The sequence below is a fragment of the Musa acuminata genome, chromosome BXJ3-10, assembly GCF_036884655.1.
Source record: "Musa acuminata AAA Group cultivar baxijiao chromosome BXJ3-10, Cavendish_Baxijiao_AAA, whole genome shotgun sequence".
NCBI lineage: Eukaryota > Viridiplantae > Streptophyta > Magnoliopsida > Zingiberales > Musaceae > Musa > Musa acuminata.
The window spans coordinates 24,397,418-24,415,499 of NC_088358.1; the positions used below are offsets into that span (position 1 = coordinate 24,397,418).

Consider the following 18,082-nt stretch of genomic DNA (forward strand, 5'->3'; position numbering starts at 1 on the left):
TTTTTCCCTCAAAAAATACTCCTAATTTAAAAATATTTAAAATATCTCTCAAAAAAATATCTTATTTAATTAATTTTAACTATTATTAAAAAATTATAAAATGACTTATATTATGTCTCTTTCGTAAATCATTAAGATACCATATTTTTATATTTAGATTTGTCAATGTTAAGAGTCTATTTAGATTATTTATAGTATTTTAAATAGATTTTATAATTTTTTATTATGATTTGAGCGATGTTGCATATTAAATAATATTATAATATATCAAAATTATTTATAGTATATTATAATACATATTAAACACTATAGCAAACTCTTATTTTTTTCAAAATAATTTGAAAAATTATTTGCTTTTAAGTTTTTTTTTTTGTTTTTGGATCAAAACACTGCAATATGTAAAAAAAAAATTTGAGGAACAGTTCAAATATTTTTCAAATTAGATATAGTATTTGAAAACAAAAAATAAGACTCACCTAAAATACCCAAAGAATATTTATTTGTAAGAAAATTCGACCTTCTGGAATATATAATAAATACATAGATAAGTTTGCGTCCAACTTTCTCAGGTTCCATATCTCGCACGGCTCTCTCACGATCAATCACGTCATGCGACGAGTGAGGCCGGACATCGGTGTCTCCTCTCGACAAGATATAATCGATGCAACCACTGATCCAAATTTGCTGTACAGAATTATTATTTTTTCTTTTAAATCGGATAATTCTAAAAAGAAAAAAAAGAAAAATCCCAGCACAAAAAGGACTTTTTTATTTGAATACGTATCGATAAATAAATTTATATTATAGGATAAGAAATCCAAATTTGAATGTCCAATAAGTGGATTCGATCATCAACGGAGTAATATTCTAAACATAAAAATCTGGACATCATCAGAGCATTATAAAATTCATGCATCGATGTGTGCTGGTAAATTCTCAGATGTGTGAATCGCCGTCACCAGACGTGTGTATATGGGTATAAAATGCGTCAAAGGTTTGAGTCCGGTTCACGCTACACAAGTCGTCGCGTTGTGGCCGCAACCTTTGCTATAAAAGACCCGCCACCGCCCCAGCTTTCTCCCTCACCTTCGACCCACGCCCCTTCCCCTCCCCGCCCCGGTTCCTTGGCCCCTCCCCTCCCTTCTCTTTCCCCCCTCCTCTTTCCTCTCTCTTTCGCGCTACAGAAGCAGAAAACCATGGATCGTTAGCTCCTTTTGATTCCGCCCGTTTTGGACCCGCGGCTGTAGTCTCTAGCTCGAGAAATTAGAGGCCTCCTTGTTGTCGTCGTCGTCGTTGCTGTTTTCCTCTGCTTCCTGGTCCGAGTTTCATATGGATACGAAGCCAAGTGTTGTCGCCAGGCATGGAGTGCTGAGGCTCCCCCCTGGGTTCAGGTTCCACCCCACTGATGAGGAGCTGGTGGTGCAGTACCTCAGGACGAAGGTCTTCTCATGCCCATTGCCTGCCTCCATCATCCCTGACATCAATCTCTCAAACTTCGATCCATGGGATTTGCCAGGTTACTGCTACTACTACTACTACTACTACTACTACTACTACTACTACTACTACTACTACTTCCCCTGTGTAACTTCCGAAAACCCCAACCATATCATGCTTTGGAGTGCCGATGAAGTGACACTAGTGATGATGGCAATGCTCAGGTGGGTGCGAAGAGGAGAGATACTTCTTCAATCTACGGGAGGCAAAGTACACGAAGGGGAGCCGATCGAACCGGGCGGCGAGATCCGGGTACTGGAAGGCCACGGGGAAGGACAAGCAGATCACGTCGTCTCGGTCCAGCCAGGTGGTCGGGATGAAGAAGGTTTTGGTCTTCTATCAGGGGAAGCCCCCAACCGGTGCCAAGACGGATTGGATCATGCATGAGTACCGCCTCACCGGCCCTGACACCACAGCCTGCATCTTCCCCCAGAGAAAGAACTCATCTCAAGTAAGCTCCAAACTGTTGTTGATTTTGCTCTGCTTTGAGATCACTTCACTGTGAGTTACAGAGAATGTAATCACAAGCCTCTTTCGCAAATTGGCTTCATCAGTGTGGAATCTTTGCTGAACTCCATAATGCTTGTGATCATGTAGAGTTGTGTGGCCGTCCCAAGCGGAGACTGGGTGCTCTGTCGCATCTTTAAGAAGAAACGAGCTACCAAGATGGAGGCGGAGACCGACGACGGAGGCACGAATCATGGAGTTGGTTTCATTGACTTCATGGGGCAGCGTGATAGAGATCGGAGCCATTCTGCATCCTCCATATCTGAGACGAGCTGCGTCACCGAGCTCTCCTACGGGAGCAGCAGTGGAGAGGAAACCAGTTCCGGCACATCACTTCCGTAGTGAACAGGCCTGCCTAGAAACCCTCTGTATCAGTGTATCAAAACTTAGAGCCGCCTCCTTTTTTCCTCTCTCGGAAGCCAAAGTCCAAATAACCTTTGAGCTGAACTCTGGGAATTCTACTACTCTTCTTCTTCTTCATCTCTTGTAAGCGTTCATCTTCAACAACTTAGACGCGAGAGAGCTTCATGGAGCAGTTGAACCAGTAGTTAATGTGCAACGAATGTTCGATCTTAATGAAATCACGTGCTTCAGCTAGTCCCAATGTGTCTGTCCTCTTTGCTAGAACAATGAAGAGACAGGTTGCATCTTGCTTTTGAGCCCGGGTGGCTTGTGCCATCGAGAGACCCATGCTTTTACATGCACAAAAGAGGATCCAATGCTGCCAAAAGACAGGAACAAAAGCTGAACAATTCTTAAAGAGGAGGGCATGAATGCATTTGGTGTGCCAAAGAGATGAGATGCTCCTGAGAAAAGAGGGTCTGAGCTAAGAAGAGGCCAGTCAAAGGCATGGGGGTCCCTCCTTGGCCAATAATATTAGCTCAGGGGTTTGCTTTGAAGTGGAGATCACATCAGAATGAGACCCATGATCGATCTGAATTCCAAGTTTGCAGGTGTAGACTAGAAACTGCTGCTGCACTCTAAAATTGTTACCAAGGACACAGGAAAGATGATGAGCTTAATAATGTGTTAGAACATGATGAAAGCTGATCTGCAACCACACTGACATGATACCCTAACCACGATTGCAGCAGGCATGGCATATCTAAATATATAGATGACTTACAAGCTTATATCACCCTTTTTTTAAGGCTCATATCAGTATGTCAAGCTCACATGGTGGGAGGATAGCAGATAAGAACAGGGAGGCAGCCAACAACATAAAAGAAACAAGAAAGGTGAGCTAAATAAGAACACGGAGGGATCTAAAAACTACCGTAAGGTGCATAAATAATGGCTTACGTGATTGCCACGAAGCCAGCCGGCCGGGGTTTCTTGTGAGTGTGGCTTTGGGATCAACATCCAACTAAACCTTTGGGAGTTCGGTCGTTCACGACACAGCATGTGTTTCTTTTTGCCGTCCCCCAATTCAACGAAAGCTCTCTTGTCCCCCTCTCATCCTCTCTGTCCCTTTCCTTTCCTGTATTAATTATTAGCCCTGGGTGATCCGGTAAGGCAAGAACCCGATTCAGAATGCACTATGATGGGCATTAACGGGTCGGATCCTGCCGGAAGTCAACCCATTAGAACATCTGACAGGAGTGCGGCGTGGGATTGCTGTCTTCTTTGTTTGAGCTTCCAGATTCTTTGACCAGCCACCACCTGATGGGGGTGGGGGGAGGGAATTTGAGCTGAACAAGGAACGCAGACATCATCACGCTGCATGTGTTCATCCTCAGGTTGAGGGTGGAAGGCATGGTGGTTTGACCAAGGAAGAGCTAATGGTGTGGTCACCCAGCATGCGTACAAGCAATTGTGAAAGACGTGCTCCTCCCATGTAATCCAAGAAATAAGACACAGAGCTTCTTAGTGAGATTAAATTGGTGCTAGTCTGTTCATGACCAAGTATGCGATTTCTTTTCCTTACCTTCTTCGCCAGCTGAAGAAAGAAACAAAGCTAAATCACTATAAACAACACGGGAATAATTTAAAGAGAACAAAAAAATAAATTGTAGTTGTTACTATGATAAGTTGAACTTTGATTTGGTTTGCGATATGAAAAATGATGATATGACATTTGATCGATAGTCCGATATGACCACGTAGATGACATAGGGTCGATATCTTGATTGATACTTCGACGTTATGACTAAGTCAAATAAACCGTTATTATTGTGGAAAGCAAGGTCTGTCATACCGAAGCGTACTGTCCGTACCGGGTGATACGTACAGGTCCGACAGGTTACCGGTACGTGGATCGCCCGGTATCGCTACAGTGCTACAGTACTATGCTATGCCACTGTTATAGTGCTACAGTACTATATTGTAGCACTGCTACATTATGAAAAAAATATAAAATTTTTCGATACGCCAGGGTATACTGCTCGGTACGCCCTGATGTACCGCCAAGTACACCGGTACCGTACCATACCGAGCCTGGGTCAAAATGCCGATACGGTATGATACAACGAACCTTGGTGGAAAGAATAGAAGATAAGAAAAATTATTAAAGAAGAAGCTTGAAGCTTGAAGCTTGAATGCATTAACATGTCCCTCTCTTATTTATACAAATTAGAAGGGAAGATTTCTCTCAACAGAATAGAGGATTTCCGTTAACAGAGTAGAGAGATTTCTTCATATAGTTGGAGAAAACTTATCTGCTATCATGCCCCTGCAAGATGGTGCTCTTGTCAAGGATACCAATCTTGGATCGATGCAAAGTAAACAGTTTACGATATTATAGTGATGCTACATCAAAGGAGGAAGATGCAGCGATACTATAGTAGAGGAGAAAGCTGCAATAGAAGTATAATAGAGGAGATAACTACAATAGAGAAGGAAGGTGCAGTAGAGGAGGTAGCTGCAGCGATGTTACATTAGAAGAGAAAGTTGCACGAGGAGGAAGCTGTAGCGATTTGGTGGAGAAACCTGATTGATGCAGGCAACGCCCGGAGGAGAAGAGGGAAGGAGCGGGCAAGTAAGATAAGAGGGAAGGAGCGAGCAAGAGTTAGAGAGATAAGGGATGTGAAAAATTATTGAAGAAGCTTAATTGAAGAAGCTTGAAGCTCGAATACATTAACATGTCTCTCTCCTATTTATACAGATTAGGATGGAGGATTTCTCTCAACATAACATGATTTCTTCGTATAATTGAAAAAATCTTATCTACTATTAATTATATCTCAATTTGATACGTCATGATGATATTGTGATGGTAATTAAAAACTCGAATGCAACGTGTAACTATTTTTCATAACTATCAACGATTATGACAGTAACGATTGCATTCTATACATAAGGAATTTTCTGTAAATTCCTTCCAAATCCTTTGAACCCTAAATTAACTTTAAGTATTAGATAAATATTTTATCAAAAATATCATCGATATTCAAAATAAAACAAATCACATCTCGTCTGAAATTGAACTGAGACTGACTTTGAAAATGGCTTGGATCAACTATAATTCAACATCTAAATCTAACATGGATGCATTTAGAACTTCTTTTTTTTACCACAGCCAAATATAATTTTGTAATTATTCAAAATATCATATCAGGGTTCTATAATATGCTAAAGAGAAATAGTTATCAGCTATTTGATAATGAATGTCCACAATGTACAAGAAAAATATATACAAAATAACTAAGTTAAAGAAAAACTTAAACAATATGAACTTTTAATTAATTGTTTCAATCAATAAAAATGGGCTAATTAAATGATCATTGTCACAAACTATTAATGAGAAGGTATTAATGCACGAGCAAAAATACTACCTATCTACACTACTCGAATATGTTACCCGACGTTTTACTGGCTGAACCTTGTGGGCCAGTGAAACTGATTCTTTGCAAATTGGGAACAATCTTTGCTATCCATCATTCGCTACTCATCCGCTTACCCGACGTTTTATTGGCCATATCATGTGGGCCAAGCAAAAATGATTCTTGGCAAATTGTAGAATAGTCTTTATACTCGTCTATTACACTCGAATTGTTTACCCGACATTTTACTGGACAAACCGTGTTAGCAAACGCTGGACCACCGGTGGGACCATGACGGCCTCAATAATGGGCACCTGACTGAGTGCCCACCTGGGCGAAGGTCCAGTTCTCAGAGAGGTGGATCCACTATGTCACGTGAATAACACGTGCAAAAGCCCGCCGAACGAGGGAGGGAGGGAGAGAGAGAAAAAGGAAGGAAGCCGTCGAAGTGGTATTCTCGCTAATCCTCCGTCTCTTTCTGATACGCCGGCCGCCGCCGTAAGCTCCTAACCCGATGAGTTCTTCCATCGCTCGTTTTGCCTCTGCTTGCCATCTATTTCTATCTCGTTGCTCCAAACAAGCAATGTGATTTTTGTGGTTTTCGACAAAGATTGATGCAATTGGACGTTTATCATGCGCAAAGATGAAATCTTTTTTGTCTTTTATATTGCTATGTTTAATGTAAATGAATTTAATCTAATCCGTGCCCGCCGTAGTGGGAGAGAGGACAATAGGTGGGGACGAGAGACGACGATATTGTTTAAGCTTCTCTTTGGGTTTTCCTGATTCAGTGTGCTCATACCAGCAAAGCTTCTGAGTTCGGGCTGCGAGTGACGTTCTTCTTTATCATTATGGTACATTATATGCCCTTTCGATTAATCATCATAAAATTGCTGTTAAATTTGGTAGTTTGTACGGCCTTGCAGGCTCTACTCGTTGCAAGAAGCTGTGGACATGTCCACCACCGTAGCCATCATACGCTTCCAGGTGATTTCCATATATCATGATTACACTTTGTTAAAGTAGTCGCATCGATCTCACATTGTGTCATTTCAATTTGTATGTGGCTGTTATGGATAAGAAAACCTTGAAAGCTCAAGTGCTTATCCTGTGTTCGATTGCTTATTTGCGTGAAAATTGCAGGAAATTTATAAGGTTACTCCCCAGGGCCTCTCCTTATCAAATGTGGAGTAGGTCATTTTCTTCTGAGAATGGTATGCATTTGCAGTTAATTCTTGTCTTTGCCTGATCTTGCAAGGGTTAGATAAATATCTGCTGCTGTGATTTATTTGGCAGTGAGAACTTTTTTATTTGAAAATTTTCTCTTCAGGCAACTTGGTTGATGCTGTCGTTCTGTTCATGGGTGAATCTATCAACGATTGGACTTTAGCAACCTTCTTAAAAAGCATGTCGTTTCTCTGCTCTCACTGGATGCATATAAGCATAGTGGTGCATGCTTTTGCAGGTGTATGCCTGTATGCACAAACGTTATAAGCTCACCATTCACTGAAGAGACTTGTTAAGTTCAAAAAGATAGGTTGAAGAAGCATATTTATTTGTTTTGTGATATCTGATTGCTCCTACCTGAAGCTTTTAGGGGCTATTTCTCACAAATGTGTGGAATGTGCTTTTCTTTTTACATTCAGAGTCCGGTGATAGGGTTGAAGTTGATGAACCAATTGCTCAGATTGAGACTGATAAGGAATTAGTCCACGATTTTATAGTGATAGGTCACTTGGAGCTGTTCTCAGCACCTTTGGATCTTTGTTTCAGGTGACCATTGATGTAAATAGTCCTGAAGCTGGGATTATCCAAAAGGTTAGAGTTCATCTTACTTTGGCTTCAAATAAATTTCTCTTATATAGTTGATTCTTGGTTTTCATAAGTGATGCAAATATGGTGATCTTTTCCATTTACAGTTTATAGCCAAGGAAGGTGATACTGTGACACAAGGAACCAAGGTTGCTGTGATATCTAAGTCTTCCCCTGGCGACACATGTTGCCTCATCAGATGATAAAGTGGTCAAGATGCTCGACAACCATCTCCTCCTGCAGATTCTCCACGACCAGGTCCTAAGCAGAGAAGATTGAGAAACAAGTGCTTAAAGTATCCTCTGCTGTACTCCCCAAATCCTCACCTTCAGAACCTCAACTAACTCCCCAAGGAAAGGGAAAGACGAGTAAGGCTCTTTGTTTTGCTCATCATATTTAGGTCTTGATAACAGATTTATGTCTGGTTTAGACAATGGATAGTTTCTTGAATTGTTGTCCAACTACTGCTTCTGCCTATTCAATTTCATTTCCTTGCAGGTTCCAATGCCGAGGCTTAGAAAAAGGGTGACCACACGTTTGAAGGATTCTCAGAACACATTGCAACGTTAACAACATTCAATGAAGTTGACATGTAAGTGTTGCAAACTAATTCGTTGTAGCCCCTTATGCACATGTTTATCAGGTTATTGTGATCTGAACATGATGAGAGCAGATTGTTGAAACAATTTGTTTGCTTTGTTGGAGTAAACCTATGGAAACTTGATTTGGGGTTGTGCATTTTTCTAAGGTAATTTATAGATGGAACTGAACATATTATAATCTTCTCATTATATACTATGTTTATCTGTCAAATATGCTGGACAAATATGACATGCATATATGGCCTATATATTTGTTTACATTAATATATTTTAAATTTAAAAAACCAAACCAACTCATTTGAAAAAAAAATCCGAATTATGAGCTAGATCAAACCAAATGCACCAATTTGGTTCAATTTTATTGTTGAGTTGGTTAAGTGTGATGTACCTGTATTGGCAATGGTCTTATAGACTAGGTCGCTGTCTCTGCTGAAGTTTATCATAGTATTTTTCACATATTTCTTTCTGCGTTGTGGCAATCATGTTGTGCAATCTATATCGCAGGACAAATCTGATGAAGCTTCGGTCTGAATATAAAGATGCTTTTGCAGAAAAGCATGGCATGAAGTTGGGTCTCATGTCAGGTTTCGTTAAGGTCTGTCATGTGAGGAGCAATAAAAAAGATACCTTTTCATTGATGACTTGATTCTTTATTTTTTATCATCTCTTTATGTTGGCAGGTCACTGTCTCTGGACTCCAGAACCAGCCAATCATCGATTCAGTCATCGACAGGGATGATATTGTATATAGAGACTACATTGACATTAGTATAGCTGTTGGCACACAGAAGGTTTGTTGATGTGGTTTGTGGTTAAATTGTTACTTTGGCATGTATATAAATCTATGTGCCAAATTTGTGGCTTTCACCTTGTTGTTTTCGGCATGTATTGGCTATTCAAATTTTTAATTTTTCGCAGAGACTTATGGTTTGAGTTATCCGGAATGCTGATAGGTTAAATTTTGCAGAAATACAAAATGAGATCAATAACCTCGCAAGGAAGGAAACAATAGACAATATCAATAGATGAAATGGTGGAGTTTATGGGAGTCTTCTGAGTACACAGATAATCAACCCCCACAAGTAATTAGCCTAATTTAGATGAATAGTTCTTTGTGTGTTCTATAATTTAACCTAATATGTCTACATTTTTTTTGCAGTCTGCCATCTTAGGCATGCACTCCATAGTGTCCCGTCCAATGGTGGTTGATGGTAACATTGTCCCCAGGTCTGTGATGTACATAGCTCTGTCTTATGATCATCGACTAATCGATGGCAGATGAGCCGTATTCTTCCTGCAACGTATCAAAGTATCAAAGATGTGGTTGAAGATCCACATCGGCTTCTTCTCGACTTGTAGTCACATTCAAATACAGAGAGCACTTCATTAGTCTGTCACTAGATAATTTTTACATGAAACAAAAATTTTTATAGGCATCTTTGTCTTCTATATTGTGTTTAGTAGGAGGTCTGTTCCGTGATGATTTCTATAGTTATTGAACTTTTAAGTTTTTGAATTTTAATCGTTGCAGGAGTTGGATTCAGAGGTTATGTGGAATGGTAAAGCAACTATTTTGAGATGTTTTACTGGAACCAATAGTTTTTCGCTTTATAAAATATATGTCATGGAAAATTAACTTGGTGGATCATTCATTATTCCTTCTGAGTTCAAAAACATCTTTACTATGTGTTCCAAGCAGAAAATTGTGAAACTATTATCTGCAAAAACATGTGTCTGTATCTGATAGATACGCAAAACCTATAGCTTTAATCAAGTGCAAATTTACTTTATATCTGATAGATATATGTCTTTACATATCTGATAGATATGCAAAATCAAGTGGGATGAACTGTCGATATAAATCAAGATTGGATGGGTTGGAGAATGACTTCAAAGCAGCTTCTACCATCGAATGGTAAACTGTACAAAGTTAGAATGCAAACATTGTCAGTCAGCTGCGAATTCATCAATGATATCATCACAGTCTAGCGGGTATCTGTACTGTGCTAACGATAAATAAATACAAGATAAAGGTCATCAATCAAAATGCAATTTGCCAATAGTCATGACGGACAAGAAAGCTACAGTTCAATGTGAACCCACATCTTCCTCATCATCTTTGAGATAAGCCTTGAGAGTTTGAATCTGAGGTTGGCAATTCTGACTGTTCCATGCTGCATCAATCTCTGGCAACTCATAGTCGTCAGGCCTCAAGGACAGGGGAAACTCTGGAAGATCTGGCAAGGCTTGAAAAGCCCTGTTCCAAGAACAACAAATAAAAAGGAACTGTGATTGCAAAAGGAAAGAAAAGAAACCAAAGTAGGGAGAACAAGTTTTAGTTCATTGTTTTCAGACATGGCACACTATGTTGTTGTCTCAGGAAGGTGCTGGGACGTTAATCGCCTTTTTGTTGTCATCCTCTTCGTTCTCTCTTCTTGGAAACTATTTGGACATCGGACGGGCGTCAATGAAGATGATAACTCTTACACGATTAATTTTCATGTGGTTCGTATGATTTGTGGACAATGTTAAAGGTATAACTATGGCAAAACCCAATAGACCTCCGAATAGTGAAAAGGCAAAGCATCATGGAAGGTGGCAAAAGGTTTTGGTCCTAAGTTTCCAAAATATCACTTCACAGAATCCTTTAGGTGAGATTAACAATGGATAGTAATATAACTTGACATGGTATGTGATTCACACTACCTACCCCTAAGAGCAGTTTCTGCTATGACTGGTACATAAATTACAAACACAACTTATCCAGTTTATGATACCATGGTTTAGTAATCAAACAATAAAAATAGGTGATACCTAATTTTTTCCAATGAAAAGCATGAAGAAAAGTTGAATAAGTTCAAATGTGTATATGATACTAGAAGCAAATCGGTTTTACCAATATGCAGTCCTTTCAATCAGGAAAGATAAATCATGTATGTATGTATGTGAGTGTGTGTATATATATCCACTGAACTTTGGAAAGAAATAACAAATTGCAACTTTGAAGAGAAAGAGTGAAAATGAACTATATCTATAATTCAAGGTTAATTAGAAGTTTCATACTCGTTCTTATCTTGCTCAAAAAGATATCCGTACATCTGTGATTTCTTGGACACCACTTCAGGAATTTTCTTGTGTAAGTGCTTCATGACACCCCATGTAGGAGGAACCCTGCAAAGAGAAAAAAGAACAGCAAAGAATCTCACATCTTATTAAAGCAAATGAATTATACATAAATTGAGATAAACACACAAGAAAAAAGAAAAACACCTGGTAACAGGGGCTGCGAGGCAAAAGCTTAAGCTGGCTCTCTTGCTAGCAATGAGGAGTTCATCAGCTGCAAACAGGCAGCAAACTGCACTGACATGATTGCTCAGTTCACTGCCCTTGTCGATGATAAGACCATGGTAATAATATGCTGCTGCCTGATTAAACAATGCAAGGTTAATACATGCAAGCTTGTTTAGTGATAAACATGACAACTCCGGTAGGAGAAGAACTAAGTTTCCAGCACCTTAGCCTCCAGGTATTTCCACTTAATGTACAGGAGAAGTTTCTTCCCATATGCATCGCTGGTGTCACACCCTGACAACCAGTTGTGAGCCTGATCAACGAAAGGAAAAGTAGTCAATAAAAAAGAACGGATGAAACTTTGATTCAAATCAATTTAAGCCGCATAGAAAAGCACATACATATAGACAAGCTCTAGAATTACACAAGTCAGATGATGAATCAATGGTCCAAGCCAAAGGCTTAACCAATTTTGAACAGAAGTCCATACATGGATGAAATACCAGGTGAAAAGATCATAGAGTGAAGAAAAGAGAGCCAGGAAGCAAATACCCAATTTGCTCTGACCATGAGACTCAAGGAGGTCATTGCCCTATATATACAAGGCAAAACCCTCATATGTATCATGTAAAGAATATATCCATGCATCTCATGTATGGCCCATAAATATAAGTAAGATGTAGTATCTCAAACACACAAATCAATCAAGAAAAATTTGGAAATACTGTTGGATGCCAAAATTCGATTTAGATTTAACCTCTAAATGGTGTAGGCATGAAAAATACCAATTACCTCTGAACAGTGTGTATAAACACCATTACCAAATTAATTTTTGGACACTAGCAAAATATGCCGATGATAACCAGAAGAGAGGATGCCAAACCATAATCCAAGGTTAAATGGACCAATGTTTCAAATACCAGCCTGACTGATATATACTAATCATATCGCTCAATAGTAGTCTGTATTTATTATTATTATTATTTTAATGATTTTGAGCAGTACATGTCGGTATAGCATCCAATATAACAATAGTGTACCTGTCCGACAGGATCAAAACCAGTCTAAGACAGAATTTAGACCTTAAATGATCAATAATAAACCTGTGTCATTATGATTCGGTCAGCATATGCACCTGCAACATGGGTGTTCATAAAAGATAGGCATCTGGCTCAGCCAGACCGATCAAATCATCACTAGTGAAGGAGGAGAAAAGAGAGGAAACAACAGGAGAAGAAAGCTTAGGGAGTCAATCGGAAATTGAAGTTGCACTTTCTCCAATGTCCAAGTTCAAGTGGTGTAACATCTAAAAATGAGAAATGAAGAAAATTATCAAAGAAGATAAGAAGTATCTCAAGTGCACAAACTACAAAAAACTTTTGAATAAAAAATAACACCATAGGTATAAAATATAATGATATAAACCTTGTTCAAAAATACATTTGATGCCCTTAGTTGCTGTTAAAGTTATTGTGATATAGTGAAGTAAATTTCTGTTACAATACTGGCAATGCTTAGCACTGATTTTGCTCGAAGTCACTGACCTCGGAAAAATAGCTGACCTCCTCACAGGCCAACCTCCTCTTTACAGACAAAGTAGCCTTTTCAGACTCGATTGCCAACCCCAGCTGCATTTCAACACCCTGCATTTGACAATAATACAGAATATAACATGATCTATACACTCGATGAAGTATTAGAAAGCCTTACAAAACATAAAGAAAGGTATTTCACATTTAAATGCACCAAGTTATTAGCCTTTTTGAGATGAAAAAAGAGGTTAGACATGGCAGAGAAACATGAAACACACACTAAAAGGAATTCTAATTGAAATTAAAGATAATATGGCATATTTTATGATGATTCTTATGTAGTTTGATACCACTCTGCAATCCAATTGAACAAAAGTTTCTTCAAATTGTTGACTTTATCTCATAAGTTTTAGGTCCTTTAGGACATAACTAGTTCTTGTTCAAAATTTAAGTTCTGATTGAAGGAATCTTATCAAGACAAAAACAAGTTAGGACAGATCGTCTAACTATGATGGAAAAAGGCTTTGTTGTTCTAATTGCAGATTATATATAAATAGTAAATCAAATAGGAGAAAAGGTAAATGGATAATTAATTACTCAGCTATAATTGTCAATGATACAAAAAGCCCAAGGACCATACACCTCCAAGAATCAACTTCTTTTCATCTTCAGCATGGATTATTTCATAGCTTGAGGGCATGTTGATACCTTTTTGGTACAACATGAATGTGCATCATGTCTCTATGCTAGCAAGCATGAGACAGAAATTGTATTAGTCATACGTCTCAGCATGGTCACACCATGTGCCATCACCTTTCTGGCAAAGCACATGCTACCCATGCTGACCAACGTGACAATCCTTGATCTAAGCAATCTGTTGCGTTATCTAAATAAATATCTTGTTTTAACACAATATGAAGTAAAAATGTCCAAATAGAAAAGTATAATAATATGTTTACCATGCAAAATCATCAATTATTCTAGTATTATCTACCAACAATACATTTGATCCTCATATTGAATAGTTAGTGAAATTAAGCCACCTGGGCCAATGCTTGAGAAGAGATAGACTCCAATATTCCATCTTGCAAGTCGTTTGGCAGACTTTTCCTAGAATAACATGCTGAAGTCAGAGTGAGGTAACAACCAAAAGAGTGTGGCTACATCATGAAATAGTAGCAAATGAAACATGAAATAACCAACATCTGGGATCCTATAGCTCAAAAAATAAACAAAATCTTAGGTGCATCTACACCCACTCAACCCATATAAATGATGCCATAGTTTATAGTCTATGGGGCCCAAGTGCCTCGAGTAACAAATCATGTAAACCATAATTTCAGGTTCCATGATACTTTGATTTGGTAATTTGCTATCATGTGATGGCACTGGAAAAATGTCATGCAAACTTTGGCTGTAACCTTATCTGCATCGGTAAATGCACCAGTATCTGGTGAACACAGTACTCCAAGCATCCTGAAGCCTTGAGTAAAAAATCAATAGCAACCCTCTTTGAATCTGTTGAGCAAATGATGATCAGGAATCAATATCTTCCAGAGCCCAGGTTTCATATTTATAATTAGCTACCAACAAATTCTATGCAGGAATCAAGATTGTGTTTTGATGTTATCCTCCAATATTATAAAACAAAAGACAAACCTTCTGATACTTTCCTTTCACATGAATCTAGACTATCCTTAGGCACGAGCATTAGGTTCGCCTCCAGTAATGAAAGAATTGCCATCATATGAACGACTGACAGCACTTCATACCAAGCACTCGCAAGACAAGTTTCCTAAGAGAAATTTCAACCTTTTTACTTCAAGAAATTAGATGAAACATACCAGATCAATAAATTCACCAGAATAGAATCATACATGACCATCATCTCCAAGGCTTTTCCACTTAAATTCTACTGATGCCTCAAGCCGGTGTTCTACAAGGTAATCATTTATTTAGTCAGACCGCCTATCAGGTTAAAAAAGAAGAAAATAATGAATCAATAAGAGGTTCATACCTGGTTTCAACATACCAAGAAGGACCCGTAGGTATTCTTCGAGGGCTCGCTGGAGTTCTGAAACAGTAGGTACTGATGAAAGATCTAATAATAGTTTAAGTTAGAACGCATGGATCTAAAATCCGGATACAAAGTTGATGAGAAGATAAGATTAAGATCGTGTACAATTCTCTTCAGTCAGCAACACTATTCGACCCCGAAGTGCAGACAGCTTGTCAAGAAGATCTTGAGGTACCAATCCTCTAAGAGGGCGAATGAGATCCACAGCCACAGGAACCCGGACCGCTGGGACAAATACCGCAACCTCATGGATGCTGATGTGCTTTTTCTTCTTCCTTCCCATAGGATACCTTTTCGGAATAGACGAAGTGCAACCCATTCTTCTCGAATGTTGGACGGTGTCTTATCCCAAACATCCTGGCATAGGCATACCATCAAGAAACAACAGAAACAATAAGCTCAATGAAAACAGAATCGAGTGAAAATACAGAAATGTCAAGAATTTTGAAGATAACCGTGAGAAATTGACCATGGATTAAGAACGACTTGGAATTGTGTTTAGAAACCATCTTTCAAAATAAGTGAACATAAAAGGATGGGACGCAACACTAAAATCCAGATATATGCGATTCTTGTAGTTGCTGAAAGAAAGACGAAAATTATAACAGGCATTGCATATAGAATAACGAAAAAGATTCAATCTTTTCAGTTGCAGGCGCTCTGTCTAAGGGTTAGAAAAAACTAAAGCGAAATTTGAAGCAGAGGGACGGAACAAGAAAGACATAGCACAAGAAAACGCTAAAACACAAGAAACTTATCAAAACATGAGATTCTTACAGTTGCCACGATTCAAAAAGTGTAGTAGCAGCGTTAAAGGAAGCTTCGCAAGCGTAGAAAAGCAGGGGAAACACCAGAGGTTCATCAAAAGATGAGATTTTTCAGGTTCCTGGCGGCCATAGGAGGAACCACCAAAACCCCAAGCTAACCGATCAAAATCCACAGTGCAAACATGAAAGAAGGGGGCAAGGAGATGCTGACGAGAGAAAGCAGAGGAAGAAGCTTCCGGGTGATGCGAGCGGAGGGAGGAGGAGATCTCTCTCAGTCTGGGGGGTTCGACATTGAGATCCTTCGCGGTTTTCGAGAGGGGCTCACATGGCGACGGCGGAGGAGCAGCAACCAAGTCGGCAATTCGAAGAATAAATTACAACAAATAGTAGTACTTGGAAGACTTTTAATGCCGCGAAGACGAGAGAGAGATTGGCGCCAGTGGACCGGTCTCTGCCGGTCCGCCAGCCGGTCGGGTTCGCTTGAACCGGTCCAATCGTTCTAATGTTCTTGATCATATAATAAAAATAACTAAATATTATTTATATGTATAAATAAAATTAGATTGTAAAGATATGTATCGAACTGGTAATTAAAATCTTGATAGAGGTTTTAAAGAAAGTGAAGCATAAAACAAAAAGAATTGATTATTTGATAGATTATTAAATTTTATTCAAGTATGAATTTATATACATAAAGAGATATTATAAAATATGATAATTATATAATTTTTTAATCAATAATAAAAATATAAAATCATTCACTAGAGATTGTGATCTTTATTACTAATAGAATTATGATAATATAATATCAAAATATTGAGAATTATGATAATATTATTATGATTTATTTTTTTTCAATAATATCTTTCCTAATACAGAACACAGTAAAATTCTTTTTTTAGTTTGTTTGCATATATTTGATCCAACAATCTGTACATCTAGAAATCATCATCATCATCATCATCATCATCAAGATAACTAACTATTTAATCCAAGTCTTGAACAATCGGAATAGCAGTAAAATTGGCAGATTTGATATTTTCAACCATTTTCTTCCCACATCTATGGAAGATTTCTACTTTTCCTTTATTTTCTGGGTGAATGGCAATCTTTCTTTGTACACGACAACAGTTGGGAAATTCCCAAGCCAAACATCATCAGCAACATCTCCCAGTGCTGCTTTGGAGGAGAGAGAGTCTGCAATCTTGTTTTGCTCGCATTTCACATGGTTCATTGATTGCAGAAACATGAACTGAAGCTTCTGTGCTCGGTAAGCTCTTGAAAAGGTTGGATTCCACTGTTAGATCATATACTAAAAACCTGCACTTGATTCAACAACCAAGTACTTGGCGATCGAATAATCTTTACCTGCAAATTAATTGTTGATATGAGATGGAGCTCAAATTTTTTTGAACTCCTTCACGAGTAGATCAAACATGTGGTACCCAAAAATATTCTGCCAGTGGTCCACCATTTCTTGTCCATGATTCTTTAAAGATAAGTTCAGAGTCTCTGAGCTCTGCCATCCATTTCCCTCAAAACAGTGCAAGTTTTCAACATCTAATATGCTAGAGAATTATTTCTTTTGTGTGCGTGTGTGTGTATATATATATATATATATATACATATATTTGTCGAGTTTATCCAATGCTGCAATGTACTGAAACTGATGCAACGTTTTGATAGATACAGGAAAGGGCACTGATAGGATCCAAGAATGCATCTGATTCATTAGCAGCCAGACACAGACATGAATGCCATTCCCCATCTTTTCTGCAATTGCCTTGACCACAAGTTCATGGCACCTAAGCCTTCCAATAGCTTCCATAAGTAGGGCTGCCAATGCAGCGGATATGTATGTGTGTGCCTGGAGAACTTTTTTGTCGAAGAAGCTTGGCATATAGCCAAGTTTGAATTGCCATCACCTGAAAGCCTTGACCTTACTGGATCCTAAGGGTCAACCAATTGGGAGAGAACAAAATGCTTTAAAGAGTGGTGGATAGCATTGACTTTATTTGTATCGGAACAATATACTGAAAGCATGAAAAGGAATTAAAGTTCGTCAATTCTTTCCACCACTTGTGCCTCACCAATCAGAAAACAAGTAGGCTGCTAAAAGGCTCGGAATATATTATTCTACTTTGTGCAAGATCATGACGCTTACTGTTCGATGCAAGAGGTCAAAGCATGTGATAATTAGAATTGCTCAGAAGTTAAGATTTTGCATTAATGCAAC

At 38.5% G+C, this 18,082-nt stretch overlaps 2 protein-coding genes and 1 pseudogene across 5 annotated transcripts; 2 read left to right on the plus strand and 1 right to left on the minus strand.

Moving 5' to 3' along the window:
• Window positions 1-1,098: 1,098 nt before the first annotated feature.
• LOC104000669 (NAC domain-containing protein 83) lies at window positions 1,099-2,601 on the plus strand. Its single transcript, XM_009422771.3, has 3 exons — window positions 1,099-1,516; window positions 1,662-1,948; window positions 2,095-2,601. Exons 1-3 carry the CDS (start codon window positions 1,330-1,332, stop codon window positions 2,344-2,346), a joined length of 726 nt encoding a protein of 241 aa, XP_009421046.2. The 5' UTR covers window positions 1,099-1,329; the 3' UTR covers window positions 2,347-2,601.
• A 566-nt stretch (window positions 2,602-3,167) lies between these two features.
• Window positions 3,168-9,722, plus strand: LOC104000777 (dihydrolipoyllysine-residue succinyltransferase component of 2-oxoglutarate dehydrogenase complex 2, mitochondrial-like; annotated as a pseudogene).
• A 387-nt stretch (window positions 9,723-10,109) lies between these two features.
• On the minus strand, window positions 10,110-16,197 carry LOC104000668 (uncharacterized). 4 transcript variants are annotated; one of them, XM_065170441.1, is made up of 12 exons: window positions 16,058-16,197; window positions 15,185-15,436; window positions 15,020-15,103; window positions 14,880-14,938; window positions 14,662-14,797; window positions 14,424-14,520; window positions 14,046-14,112; window positions 13,015-13,113; window positions 11,694-11,783; window positions 11,450-11,604; window positions 11,276-11,350; window positions 10,110-10,436 (listed from the first exon to the last, which is right to left on the minus strand). In XM_065170441.1, exons 2-12 carry the CDS (start codon window positions 15,396-15,398, stop codon window positions 10,268-10,270), a joined length of 1,245 nt encoding a protein of 414 aa, XP_065026513.1. In that variant the 5' UTR covers window positions 15,399-15,436; window positions 16,058-16,197; the 3' UTR covers window positions 10,110-10,267. The 4 variants fall into 4 exon arrangements, with proteins under 4 accessions (XP_065026513.1, XP_065026512.1, XP_009421045.2 ...); XM_065170440.1 differs by having other exon boundaries at window positions 11,243-11,350; XM_009422770.3 differs by having other exon boundaries at window positions 15,857-16,191.
• Between the last annotated feature and the right edge of the window lie 1,885 nt (window positions 16,198-18,082).

Excerpts from the sequence above, each read along its gene's own strand:
- LOC104000669 (XM_009422771.3), top strand. The coding sequence starts at position 1,330 with ATGGATACGAAGCCAAGTGTTGTCGCCAGGCATGGAGTGCTGAGGCTC. Across the intron at positions 1,517-1,661 it reads CGATCCATGGGATTTGCCAG|GTGGGTGCGAAGAGGAGAGA; the intron begins GTTACTGCTACT and ends GGCAATGCTCAG. Across the intron at positions 1,949-2,094 it reads AGAGAAAGAACTCATCTCAA|AGTTGTGTGGCCGTCCCAAG; the intron begins GTAAGCTCCAAA and ends GTGATCATGTAG.
- LOC104000668 (XM_065170440.1), bottom strand. The coding sequence starts at position 15,398 with ATGGGTTGCACTTCGTCTATTCCGAAAAGGTATCCTATGGGAAGGAAG. Across the intron at positions 14,798-14,879 it reads GCCTTGGAGATGATGGTCAT|GAAACTTGTCTTGCGAGTGC; the intron begins GTATGATTCTAT and ends AATTTCTCTTAG. Across the intron at positions 11,605-11,693 it reads GGAAATACCTGGAGGCTAAG|GCAGCAGCATATTATTACCA; the intron begins GTGCTGGAAACT and ends TTGTTTAATCAG.